At 41.5% G+C, this 12,786-nt stretch overlaps 1 protein-coding gene across 1 annotated transcript; it reads left to right on the forward strand.

Moving 5' to 3' along the window:
- The first annotated feature begins 1,707 nt into the window (after positions 1-1,707).
- Positions 1,708-12,784, forward strand: PLEK2 (pleckstrin 2). The gene is made up of 9 exons (XM_027642445.1): positions 1,708-1,877; positions 4,459-4,623; positions 5,591-5,772; positions 6,490-6,581; positions 6,901-7,088; positions 7,595-7,696; positions 8,926-9,009; positions 10,027-10,105; positions 11,295-12,784. Exons 1-9 carry the CDS (start codon positions 1,827-1,829, stop codon positions 11,420-11,422), a joined length of 1,071 nt encoding a protein of 356 aa, XP_027498246.1. The 5' UTR covers positions 1,708-1,826; the 3' UTR covers positions 11,423-12,784.
- Positions 12,785-12,786: the final 2 nt, after the last annotated feature.

Raw genomic sequence — 12,786 nt, forward strand, 5'->3', positions numbered from 1 at the left:
ATGTAATTCAAACCTCAAATACCAAACTGTGGAACACAGTATTCCTGGAGCTGAAGTGCATGTCCAGGAAATGCATGCAGCAGTAATGTCTTGTATACCTAGACTCAAGTTTTCTTCTTTTTTCTCCAGTTTAATTCTGATGTACAGAACATTGTGAGCTGAAAATAATCTTCTTTATGTTCTCTGCTTACTGCATCAGGGTTTTTTTCCAAGATTCTGCTTCTGAATACAACTTTTTGCATACACACATATATATATACACACACACACACACAGATAGAGATTATTTTTTCAATTAAAATAAATATATTCAGGTAATTTCTGCTTTATTTTAAGGCAAAATAATATTTTTTTTTAATTACAAAAATTTCCATTGGTAACTTTTAAAATACTACATACCACCAGCAAAAAATACTCTTCTAAGTGTTCTATTAAACTTACTGTACTTACTTTAGGTGGGCTGAAGAACAAACATACTGGGCCATGACTTATGCAGCCAGTTTCGTCGTGGCTGACTGCTTTTTTCCCCAGAGGCAAAGGGTGTACAGTAGGAGCTATGTAGGTAACTTCCATATGGGTCACCCTGCTTTTGAAATCTCAGCCAGCATGTTTTTTCTTTATACACAATCAATTTTTCTAACTTCAAGTAGTGTTCAGTCACTCTTATTCTCATGATCTCTGCAAGACTGTTCTCTGGGTTGTCTCCTGTACGATGGCAGTTTCAATTCTTCCGTGTCTTGCTATTCCTTGCTAAAAATTATAAAAATAGCATAAAGAAATTATTTGTTTGTTCCTTTTCCTTGGTGCATGAAAATGTGCCCCGTAATATTTGAGTCATTTGTCTTACTGACCTTTGGACTCTTTACATAGCAACAAGTGCTTTTGTTTATTTGTTATATTCTATCTTGTACTTCTTATCACAGCCATAGCTCTGCCCACATATATCACCTTAATTTTAATACAAGTCAGGGAATTCTAACAGTACAGCAAATTATTTCTGAACAGCAGCGCTGTCTGAAATACTAATACTGGTTTATTTCATCAGGACAAAAGACAAAGTCTTCAAAAATGCAGTAAACATCTAAGCTTGTATTCAGACACACAAAGGCACTCTGTTTCAGAGGTGCTCAGGAGGTACAAGAGGTCACTGCACAGTGCTCATGAATCAGACTGCCTTACGGAAAGCCCAGTTATGTACGGATTTAGGATATTAGGTTGAGAGTCTTGGTTTATATGCCCAGAGGTCACTGAAAGTAGAGCGGGCTTTTAGGTGCTCTGGTCCTTCTTCGGTAAAATAAATTTCTAGCAGAAGAAGTTACTGTAAGGTTTGTAAAAATCTCCCTGTAATCTTAATATTCCATATGTTATACAGCATGCTGATCTGCAGAACTCCTCTGAGATATGGTTTTTAGATGAGAAATTTTAAGCAAGTTGATTAGTCTGAAGTTTTGAGGGATGCTATTTTATAATTCTCCTTCTCCCTCCCATGCAATACCTGATTTGTCATCATGTAGCTACTTATATTGGCCAGCGCATTCTGTGTAGGTTTTTCTCTACTAAATTCTGTGAAATTCTTTCAAGGTTTTTTTTAGGCATCCCTTTGTTTTACTTCCCAGGGGGCAGGTAATGTATAAGCCAGCTCACTGCTTACCTAATGTCTCACAGATAGGGAGGGAGGGAAAAAGCAGGGTAGGGAGAGTACGTCACATTGAAGGAGGAGGGGAGCGAAGAAAAATGAGCTTTCTTAAACGAATCATGTGCAGAGGGACAGGCTGCCAGTGCTCAGGCAATCCTCAGCAGTGGCTCTGCTCTCTTCCCTGCTGGCCATGATGCAGGAAGAAGCTGGAGTCCTGAAGGAGGGCTTCCTTGTCAAACGGGTAAGTGCTCCGGTTCCCCTTCGTGTGGTTCTACTCAAATGCGGAAGCAACCCCTGAGCAGGGACTGGATCGAGCCAGGACTCATGGCAAGGCAACCTGTTGGGTGCTGGGTTTGAGGGGCTCCTGCCTTCTCCTGGGAAAGGAGCTCCTTCAGATTTGTGCAGATGCCTGCCAGGGGAGCTGCATGAACTGCAGGTGTTCACTACCCACCCTCAAGTTTCCCTGTGTTGGCATTTACCCAGAGGAAAGTGAATTAGCTATCAGGATTGCTCAGGTGTTAGAAAACCAACATGTCTGCACCTCGCCCACACCTCTGCAAAGAGCACATACGCGGCAGCAGTGGGAGCGACCATGGGAGGACTGAGAGAGGGGAGATGTTTTGACAGTCTCTTAAGACAGCTTGTGCCTTCTTTAGTGATCCAGCTGAGCAAGGTTTCCCATTTCATATGAGAGAATGGAGAATAGATTATCCTTTTTGAAGGGGCTCAGAGCAATGCAAACATAAAAATGCATTTGAAATAACTTCTTTCTTCCACAACCTCAAGCCAAAACGTGGTGAAAAGAGCTGAAAGATGGTGTCACAGATTTCAGCCTTCCCAATGTTTCTCCCCGTAAGATCAAGTTAGTCACAGCTGGGACACAAGAAGGCAATTTAGGAAGTGACACAAACTGCTCTTAGTACCATGACCCTGTCTCAATGATTAATGTGGTCCTTGATTTCATACAAAAAATGTGATTCAGATGTTTGTTCAAAGCTTTGCCACGCCTTGGGAAATGCTTTTCTACAGTACGTGGCAGTGTTTCTGGTGCTAACACGAAGGTAAACCTGGTCAGGAGCTCTCCTGGCAGGGCTCCCAGCCAATCAGGCAGCCAGTCACTGGCCACATGAAGCCATGCTCTATGTGGAGAAGGGGCTATTCCCCTTCCTCCCTTCTGCAGAAAGGGCAGAGCAGTCCTAGCTCTTGGTCTCTTTTCTGAGCTATAGTTGTATTTTTTGGCTCTTAAGTGACTACTGAATTCAAGATAGGAAGCCAAGGCACCAAGTGCATGAGACGAATAGGTTATCACAACACACTAAACTGTGACTGCCAGCAGTCTGTACAACATCACTGAGACACACAGTTTGATAGGACAGACACCACAAAGAAAGCAACTAAGGGAACTGAGGGAGAAGGTCTCCAGGGATCCAGAGACAAAAAAGGAGGAAGGGATGGGATCAGGTAAAGAAAACAGAGCTTTCTTAAGAAGAGAGCAGAAGCCAGGAGATGATCTAAATGGATTATAAATTACTGAATTATGTATCGTAATGCATTATAAATACAAAATCAATGTGTGGAAGTCAGATAAAGATAAAGCAAAAAACGTAAGGCAGCCTCTTGAAACAGAGAACATCTCCAAGAAGGAAAGAAAGGAGCCATAGCAAAGAACATACAGGAAAAACGTCCAAGGGACTTTACAACACAGGATGCAAAGGGAAGGAGAACAAACCCAAATTAGACAAATTGTATTTAGTATAGACTAGAAGACGTTGGATCTAAAATGCCCTGGGTTTTAGAGACTCATTACCCCACCTTTACTTGGAAATTGCTGAGTTTCCCCTTCATTCACAGATAATTAATGAGCTTTGACTCCTGCCACAACTGGACCTTACATTTTCCTTTCTTCTATCCATGCCCACCCTCTCCCAGGTGTCAGAGATTCCTCTACCCCATGCTTTGCCTGCTGACTGTAGTATTCCACTGCCTGTAGAAACACAAGTCAGGTCCTCACACGGCAAAGCTGGACTTGACACCATCTGACAAGACTGAGCCTGCCAGTGCCAGCCCCCGCTGGTTTTGCTCATCCTTTAGCCAGACTAAAGAGAGCTGGGGGCTGTTTACAGAGAGGAAATAGGAGGTTTTGTCTGTATTTTGATATAACTGAGGAGTCACTCAACAGCAGCCTTTATTCAGTCTTTTGTCCGTAAAAAACATATTTCTTTTGCAGGAAACAGTAGCACAGGGAATGTTTTAGCCCGGGAGATTGGAGGCAGGTAGGATAGAAATTAACTACTTATTAGTAGTAAGAGGGGAGGTAAGGAAAAGCTAATTCATCAACCAAAGCATTTGCAAAACCACTTGGCATCTAGAGTCACAACAAAATGAAGAAAAAAAAGACTTCCCCCAGGGTCACTGTAAAAGAGGAATTGGTTGTCAAGAGCCTTCACACATTCTGTATTTAGCCCTGTTCCTGCCTGTACTGTCAGCAGACAGGTGTGTGCCTAAATGACAGCTCTTTATAATTCATGTGGGTTTTGCAAGAAACAATTCTTGCCATTAAAGAAATTTTCCTTGCTGAAAAAAGAGCAAAGCACTTTTCTATTGCTCTGTGATTTTATAGTGATGGAGCTGTTCTATTTTGTTACTAAAAACATGTATTTCAGGGAGAACAGGACTTATGGTGACTTTCTCTGTTTCTTTTTATACAGTTTCCTATTAGTTCATGGTATTTTCATAACAAAACAAAAAGAAGGGGAAAAAAAAATATGGTAATTTCTCTATGCTTGTGTTAAAGTTTGCTATGTGCATTTCTTCCTTTCTAGGGGCATGTTGTTCGTAACTGGAAAGTGAGATGGTTTGTTCTGCTTCAGGATAAGCTGCTGTATTACAAAATTGAAGGAGGCAAGAAGGAGCCTTCTCCAAAGGGCAGGATCCTTTTGGATGGCTGCACTATTACCTGTCCATGCCTGGAATATGAGAACAGACCGGTATGACTGAAAATATGTATCTCTTCTCGATGTCACTCACTTTCTAACTTCTCACTAGTCTTTTCCTCTCCTCCTGACTTCTTTGATTACTGCAACCATACCACTGGGGTGCTTGCAGAATTTGGCCCAGCTAAAAGCAAGCTACCATTAGCAATGTAACCCAGACAGGCAATGAACCCCTTCTTTATGTCTTTGCTCTTTCCTGTGCCCAAATGTGAGTCACAGTCATTAACAAAAAAAAAAAAAAAATAAAAATCACTATTCCTGTGCACACAGTTCACTGAAAAAATGCAAATGCATCAGCCCAACAGTGTGCAGAGAGAGGATATGAACAGTTCAATAAAAGCTGAGGATGGGAAAAAGGGGAAACATTATCTATGGTAGTTGCCTTAAAACATGGCTGCATCCATGGGGTGCCCCCAGGCAGGCAGATCAGACTCCCTTTTCCTTCATCAATGGCACATTGCTGCTGTAGAAATTTTACAGCAAGAGGGCTCTGGAATGGAGCTTCTCTGCTCGCCTGTGGGTAGCAGCAATACAGACTTCCTCTGCATGGGGCCAGAACGGAAATGACTGGAAGTTACTGATCATTTCAGGACTTCTCATGGCAGAAAGAACCTAGTGTTGGTTTGTAGTTGTTGAGACCTGGATGTGAAAAGCTCCACAGTCAGCAGCACACTCCAGTAATCCATTCCGTGGTCTGCTCTCTTAAGTACTGCGACCTCCATGGATGTGAACCATGCTTGGAATTGAAAATCCAGGGATTTGAGGGGGATGATAGCAAAAACACACAAAAAACCCCAAACGCAGAGTTGTGCCCACAATCCTTCTGAACAAGAATTGCCCTGAACTGCTCAGCTGGGATCAGACTTCTTTGTGTCTCTTTGACCAGTGCTAAAAGAAGCAAAATGCAAGAGGAGGGAAATAGCTAAAACAATGTTATTGCTTTGCACTTCTTTCTCCACAGCTACTAATCAAACTAAAGACAAAAACCAACACAGACTATTTCCTTGAATGTTGCTCCAGGGAGGAGCGTGACTCCTGGGCTTTGGACATCACTGGAGCTATTCATGCTGGTCACCCAGTACAGGTACAAGAACTTCACAGAATGAAGAACTCTTTCAAACTGCTAGATAATATCAGCCTCCAGTAAGTGTATGCCATTTCTCCTTCTATTGCTCTAGTTCACAAAGCACCTGAGCTGATGGATGGGGAGGGTCAAGGGAAGCTCCACTGTGCACTGATCCACTCCCATGTGACCAGGATGCTCTAAAGTGGCTAACCCTGTCCTAGGTTTGCACATACTTTTGCCAGAGAATGCACATTTTCCTGACCATCATCTTTCGGGAGTATGTGGATTCTGCACCAACACTTCACTGCTGGCTTGGAGACCTTTCTAGTCAGCTGCAAATGTTCTCACTGGGGAGATGTATTACCTCAGAAGATGAATTATCAGGGAAAGACTGGGTAGTGACATTGTTCATGCCATGTTGGTGAGCTTTCAAAGCTGGTAGCTGGAATCCAGAGTAAGATTTCATGTTAAACAAGAGGAAATAGAGAACTGATTAGGAAATAGAAAAATTTCATTAATTTTATTTGTCTTGAGCAGGTTAATCAAGGCTGACTATAGATCAGTTTGAAGTACTTTAAATTGTAAAATACTTTGTGAGGCATCTTGTTTAGTGCTGCTGTTGGGAGAATGAAGTTTTCCTAGAAGTTATTTAGGACAAATATTCTGGAGGAGTACTTAGAATACTTCTCATCTTTATATGGGTAATTACGAGGACACCCCAGGAGCTGACAGAAGTACATGGCAATTTCTGCCTGTCTTTCTCATCTACTGATGTGCTGTACTCTCACTTACAGTGACATAGTGGAGAGAATGTATGACAGCAATACTGGAATTAAACTGACCCGCAACTTGGATCAAGGCAACAGATATAAAGAGACCTTCACAGGTACACCTACTGCAGGCATAGAGCCACCTCACATCTGACATGCCACACTGTAGAGGCAAGGGAGCTACTATCCTGCCTTTCGTAGTGGGATCGGTTGTGGCCCAGTGGTGCAGCCAAGCTCTCCAACACCTTTCTCTCTGGCTCTTGGATATATGGAAGCACTCATAGGACCCCACACAAGGTCAACCTCACACTTCATTGACAGCCTCTGTGATGGTGTCAAAGTGTTTCAGCAAGTGAAAACATGTGGCAGGAGACCATCTGCCTTTCCTCAGAAGAGCACACTGTGTTGGTATGAAAGCTGCCTTTCTTTCTGCAGGTTCTGCCCTGGTGGACTGGCTCATTTCCAATAGCTTTGCTGTGTCACGATTCGAGGCTGTCACCTTGGCATCCATGCTGATGGATGAGAACTTCATCAGGCCTGTGGGAACCCGCAGCACTGAGGCCATGCGCTTCAGCGACCCCTCCGAAAAATTCCTTGACGACTCCACCGCACTGTACATGTTTGTAAGTGATGCAGCTGCCAACAGAAGCATATCCTCTGCCCCCTGTCACATGCTTGATTTGGGACAGTGGTGAAGAGGACACATAGAGCTTGCAATCAAAGGCAAAATATGCGGGCTGAGAAAGTAAATATGCAGAAGGATCATCTCTAGGCTGTTAGTAGTACTAACACTGGCACATTTGCTGGAGGCAAGTAGCTACGTGGTTATGGAGGGATCTACAAATTACATAATTGGGCATTAAAAGGGGTGTGTCCCTGGAGTGCAGTGCTGTGTCTGCATGTATCGGAGGCCATGCTGCAGTTCTGCTCCAACTCAGGGTCACAATACATGTACACGTGCTTGTTAATCTTGGGACTACAAACAAGGCTTAGCAGCAGAGCTATGAAGTAGAATTAGCTCAGGAAATATGGGCTAAAAACAGCTCAAGGAAAGTAAAATGCAGAATTTTGTACTTAAAAGTGTGTTTAGATTAAATAAAAAATGAAACCATCTTTACCCTATCTGCAGGCTGAGAACAGTAAGAAAAATACCAGTTCCAAGGAAGAGGTACAATTTAACATCTCTGAATTAAGTGGCACAATTGTGAAGCAAGGATTCTTAGTGAAACAGGTAAGCACAGCCTTTGAACCTGCACTGGGAAACAGAAAAAATGTCAGCTAGTAGGGTTTCTTAGAGAATAAATGTGATTTACACAAGCCAGGCTGAAGAGTGGTGGCCAGTAGAACTAGCTTGCCTGTCAGAACTACTACTAGAGATCATGCAGTGAAGAGGATCTAGTTTTAAAGAAGTGAGCTATGGAACTTGCTGCTCAGGCAAGATTAATTGGATATTCTGTATATATTGAATGTATACTGAAAGGTACAAAACAGTATCAGAAGCAAAAGTCCCACATAAACTCCAAATCCTACCAGAGGTGTTACATTCACTTTGAAGCAGAGCCACTGTTCCTCTGGTTTAACATATCCCATCTGGGTAGTGTGAGCAGTGACAATTCTTTGCTGGCCGCAGACAAATTTCAAAGCTGAGTAGTTTGACTTTTCTATGATGTGGACATTTACCTGTGGGCAGTCACTCGTGTACATGTGGGTGCTCTGGTGGCGGTGAAATCTGTTGGCAATAATTGTTTAAAAGATCAGTCTGCAAGATTTAATTTCTGACCCTTGCTGTGAACAAGATGAGGGGCAATCATGCTGCTTCAAAGCATAACACAACCACCTGCAAATGGAACCCTACCTGCACTGTATGGCCACATTCCTACTCTGGAGCTTTGTACCCAGAGCTCTGACTTTGGTGTTGTGCAAACTGGATCACCAGATGCTTCCCAACCCTCTGTTCTCCAGTTGCCAGGGTGCCACAAGGGTTGGTAGGGCACTGAGGGATCCCCACAAGGGTTGGCAGGGCAGCCCCTCCATCACCAAAGGACATGAGAGCTGTCCAGGAGCTTCTTCCCATGGTCAGCAGCAGCAAGGGGCAGCCCCCAGAACCTCAAAACCAGAGCTGCAAAAGGATCTGACATAATCCCTTCAGAGCAAACATGGAATGAGTTTTTAATCTGAGACCCATATTTAATATTAAAAGCGGGAATCAGGGATATATTCATTTGGTCCTGTCACTTTGCTTTCTTAGTTCTCAGCACAGGGAAGGAAGAGAGGAAGGAATTATCAATGTGTGAAGAAGGAAAATAAGCAGAAAATTCTGGGAACTACCAAAATGTCAGGAAAGATTTTTCTCTGTTGGCTCCAAAAGCTCTTTTTTTGGTACATATTTATATCTCCCCTACAGCCTGCAGGAAAATGGCCATTTCAGGAGTTGGTAACTTTAATTCTACCATTTTTCAGGGGCACAAGAGGAAAAACTGGAAGGTGAGGAAATTTGTTTTGAGAGCTGATCCTGCTTTTTTGCACTACTATGACCCCACTAAGGTATGTGAGTGGGAAGTTACTACCCCTAGAAATCCTCTTGAAAACCTAAATATTATAATGAAAATGCAGTTATGCTGTAAATATTTCTCTCACACAGATCTCTTTCTGGGTTCCTCTGTCCATTTCCTGGAGAATTAGACCTCTCTGGCCTTACCCTAGGAGGCTGACCTTGTAGGATTTTGTATCTTGCATCTTCCATCCTGTCTTTTTCACAGTGAGATTCCTTTTCTTTAGCCAAGAGGCAGAAGTCTTATTGTAATTGGTCTTCTGCTGCACCCACACAGTCTGGGACCATGGTCCTGCAGGGATTCTTCCTGGGATGTGATCTTTCTGGGCTGATATCCCAGCACTTGAGGGTCATACTGGTACCGGGATTTTTTACATTCTTATTCTAACATTGAATAGGATCTCCTTGATGACAAAGTATTTATAGGAATTTCTACTACTCAGTTTTAAACTTGCTCATGGAATAGTAGAATTTATTTTCATGGATATAACAATCAATATGAGCAACCCAGATGCATAGGGTACTACACTGCCTGTTCCTTTGTGGTTTTTTTTTCCACTGGAACTCATCCTTATCATACTATAAACTCAAACTACAGAACCTGAAGGCAGAAAGAAGAAACAAGAGCACCAGCCAACTAGCGAAAACAGTCAGATTTTTCCCATACAGTCTCAGCAAAAAGCAGCAAGCTAAAAACTTGCAGAAATATATATATAATATTCAATGTGTGTTGTTGATAAAACTATACATAAATTTGAAACGTGATTGCCAACCCTTGTGCTTTTAACTGATCTCTCCCATGCCCAGCTACATCAGATAAACATCTACGATTCAAACAATATAGTAATGCATTTAATTATATGTTCTAATTGACTTCTTTTGTGACATGGATGTATCATACGTGGAAGGACTGGCATTACATCCCCAACTTCCTAAAAATAATGTATGTGCTCTGGGAAGTTATTCTAATGATATTTTCTAGGTAAGTCTTGTTTCCCTTTTCTTTGCAGGAAGAAAACAAGCCAGTTGGTGGATTCTCCCTCCGAGGTTGTCTTGTCTCAGCTCTAGAGGACAATGGAGTCCCAGCAGGTAAGCACAAGCCTCTAAACTTTTGTACATACATATTTGTGATACAGCAATACAGTCTTTAGGTATGGGTTTGTGTGTATGGCTGTTTGTATGCACAAGTGTGCTGGCCCTTCATTTCCCTTCACAAGCAGGAGAAGAAGCATGTCACAAATCCCTGTGCTGCTGGGTTGTCCACACCAAAGGGGACTTTTTTTAGCATTATTTCCACATACCTTGGGCATTTCCAAGGTTTTATGGGCTTTTTATGGGCTTTTCTTAGTTATATGACCTCTGAGACAGTCCTAAGACACTGATTAATATTTCAGAGTTAGCAAACAAAGAGGAAACTCCTTCATTTTGGATGTTGTTTAACTCAAAGTTTTGAGGCATCCTCTGATGCCATCACTTTTCTGCATGTCCTCTCTGCTTATGCTATTACCTCTTCCTTTTTGATCTGCTAGAATCCAAATATAGGGGAGACATAAACACAGCAATACAAAAAACAGTTCTGCAAGAGCATATGCTTAGCTTAGGCAGTTGTCTAAAACCTTGGCCTTGCAGATGAGTGTTTCTGCTGTGAAAGCAATTTATTTTATGAGAGCAAGAACAATATTCGGATCTCAAATACTGAACATCTTTTAAAGAGAAGGTCTAAAAAAGCTTTGGTCTGGAGCAGGGGGACATGATAGACAATAGATTTCCCTGCTAGGAGGAACCCAAATATAGGCAGAAGCAAATCTATCTACTGTACAAACTGGTAGGGAGTTCATCCCTCCAGTGTATAACTCGAGTAATAGTCTCCATCTAAAGAGAGACTACTATACATATGTTGCCTAGTGCACAGTAGTTCATACAATCAATGGCAGGAACGTCTGTACTATATCTTTATTTTCATAGAATCACAGAATCATCAAATGGTTGGAGTTGGAAGGACCCCAGCAATCATCTTGTTCCAACTCCCCTGCCACAGAAAAGGTCACCTTCCTCTAGAGCAGGTTGCTCAAAGCCCTATCCAACCTGGCCTTGAACACTTCCAGGGATTTTGCAGAAAGAAAATCAAAGATGCAAGAGCTTTAAAGGTCTTATCCATAACAAAAAGGAAAGATTTGATTGTGTAATTACCTAAATTTAAATTCTTCCCTATGAAACTTCATATTTGCCAGAAAACCTTTCTCTGCACACTGTCCTGATTTTTTTTTTTTCTCTACAGGAGTGAAGGGCAATGTGCAAGGCAATCTCTTCAAAATCATCACCAAAAATGACATTCATTATTATATCCAGGCCAGCTCCAAGGCTGAGCGAGTGCAGTGGATTGAAGCAATCAAACCACTGACATGAGTAACATGGACTCCATGCCAAATGACGTCACATTTGTGAACAAGTTTTCTTCTCTCATTTTCTGGGAGTATTGTTATCCCCTTGATAGTCTATTTCTGTTATTTGAATTACCATAACACTTAGCAATTCCTGGTAGACCAGCATCCTAGGTGTCTTAAAGTCATATAGATCCAGAATAATTCTCCACCAAGAATTTACCATCTAACAAAGAGACAAAAGACAATAGGTGGATACAGACAAATGGGGCTTTACAATGAAATGATGAGATACAATATTCCAAGACAGAAGAAAAGAATCTCTTGTACAAGTATTCAGTTTATACCTGACAGATCCACATTGTGCTTTATCTTAAAGCAGAAATATCTTGCTTATTTCCCCTTTATAAAGGGGCTCATAAATTAATTAGTTAAGACTGAAACATCAAAGTCATGAAAGGTGCTGATGTCTGAGGCTGCCTTTCTTGGTATACCACACGAATCTTGTGCTAAGCCACAATCCAGCTGCCAGGATAATCAGTACTGCAAAACAAACAAGGGATCTGTCTGTCCATCCATCTGCTTTACTGTTTGGCTCTCTCTTAGACTTGAAAAAACACAAAGCATCTTCCTCTCCACTACATAGATTGCTCTTGTGCTGGTACAAGATCCTGAGTATCAAATCAGACCAGTGGCAGTTCCAGACAATTGCTGGTGCTGAATATATTGGAAGAAATCACTCAGCTATAAAAGCGAGACTTTTCCTTCTATTATCATCATAAGTTCATTTATGTTGGAGAACCATTTGGACTGAGAATTACAGTAGCAGATATGGCTATTGCTTTTTCTATCTTAGGTCATTAGTTCTTCCATTATTTTCTACTAAACTTGTCTTTGATATCATTAAATATTAAAAAAACCCCAAACCCCAAAACCAGTGCATTTGAATATCCTGTGCTCTTTAGAGATATGATTTTTCTCAGAGGGCAGTTTGAGTATATGAAAAATAATGGTTTCATTCACTGTAATTTTAGATTTATACATAAACTGAGACACCAGAGGGTAAAATTGAATGTAGGAAATTATTAAAACACCTGATATACTATTTTCATAAAATTCCTAGTTTTATCTTAGTACCTGTATCTGACAGCCAAACTCTTCAGAGTCTTCAAAAGCCCTCTGAAGGCAACATGCTATATCTTCCCTGAAGTCACAGAGGAATTTGATAGCTCTCTGTCCAGAGTTCCATCTCTTTGCAGATTTTTTGTTCTCCAAGTTGTGTACTAAAAAAAAGTCTCATCACCAAAGGCAGCATATGATATATGTTTATATATTTATTAGAATAGCCACGTATGTAGGACTTTCTTCAAAAGCTACAGCAATGAAATA

Source organism: Corapipo altera, unplaced genomic scaffold (genome assembly GCF_003945725.1).
Source record: "Corapipo altera isolate COAL_440 unplaced genomic scaffold, ASM394572v1 23b, whole genome shotgun sequence".
In the NCBI taxonomy this organism is placed as follows: Eukaryota; Metazoa; Chordata; class Aves; order Passeriformes; family Pipridae; genus Corapipo; species Corapipo altera.

Excerpts from the sequence above, each read along its gene's own strand:
- PLEK2 (XM_027642445.1), top strand. The coding sequence starts at position 1,827 with ATGATGCAGGAAGAAGCTGGAGTCCTGAAGGAGGGCTTCCTTGTCAAA. Across the intron at positions 6,582-6,900 it reads ATATAAAGAGACCTTCACAG|GTTCTGCCCTGGTGGACTGG; the intron begins GTACACCTACTG and ends TTCTTTCTGCAG. Across the intron at positions 9,010-10,026 it reads ACTACTATGACCCCACTAAG|GAAGAAAACAAGCCAGTTGG; the intron begins GTATGTGAGTGG and ends TTTTCTTTGCAG.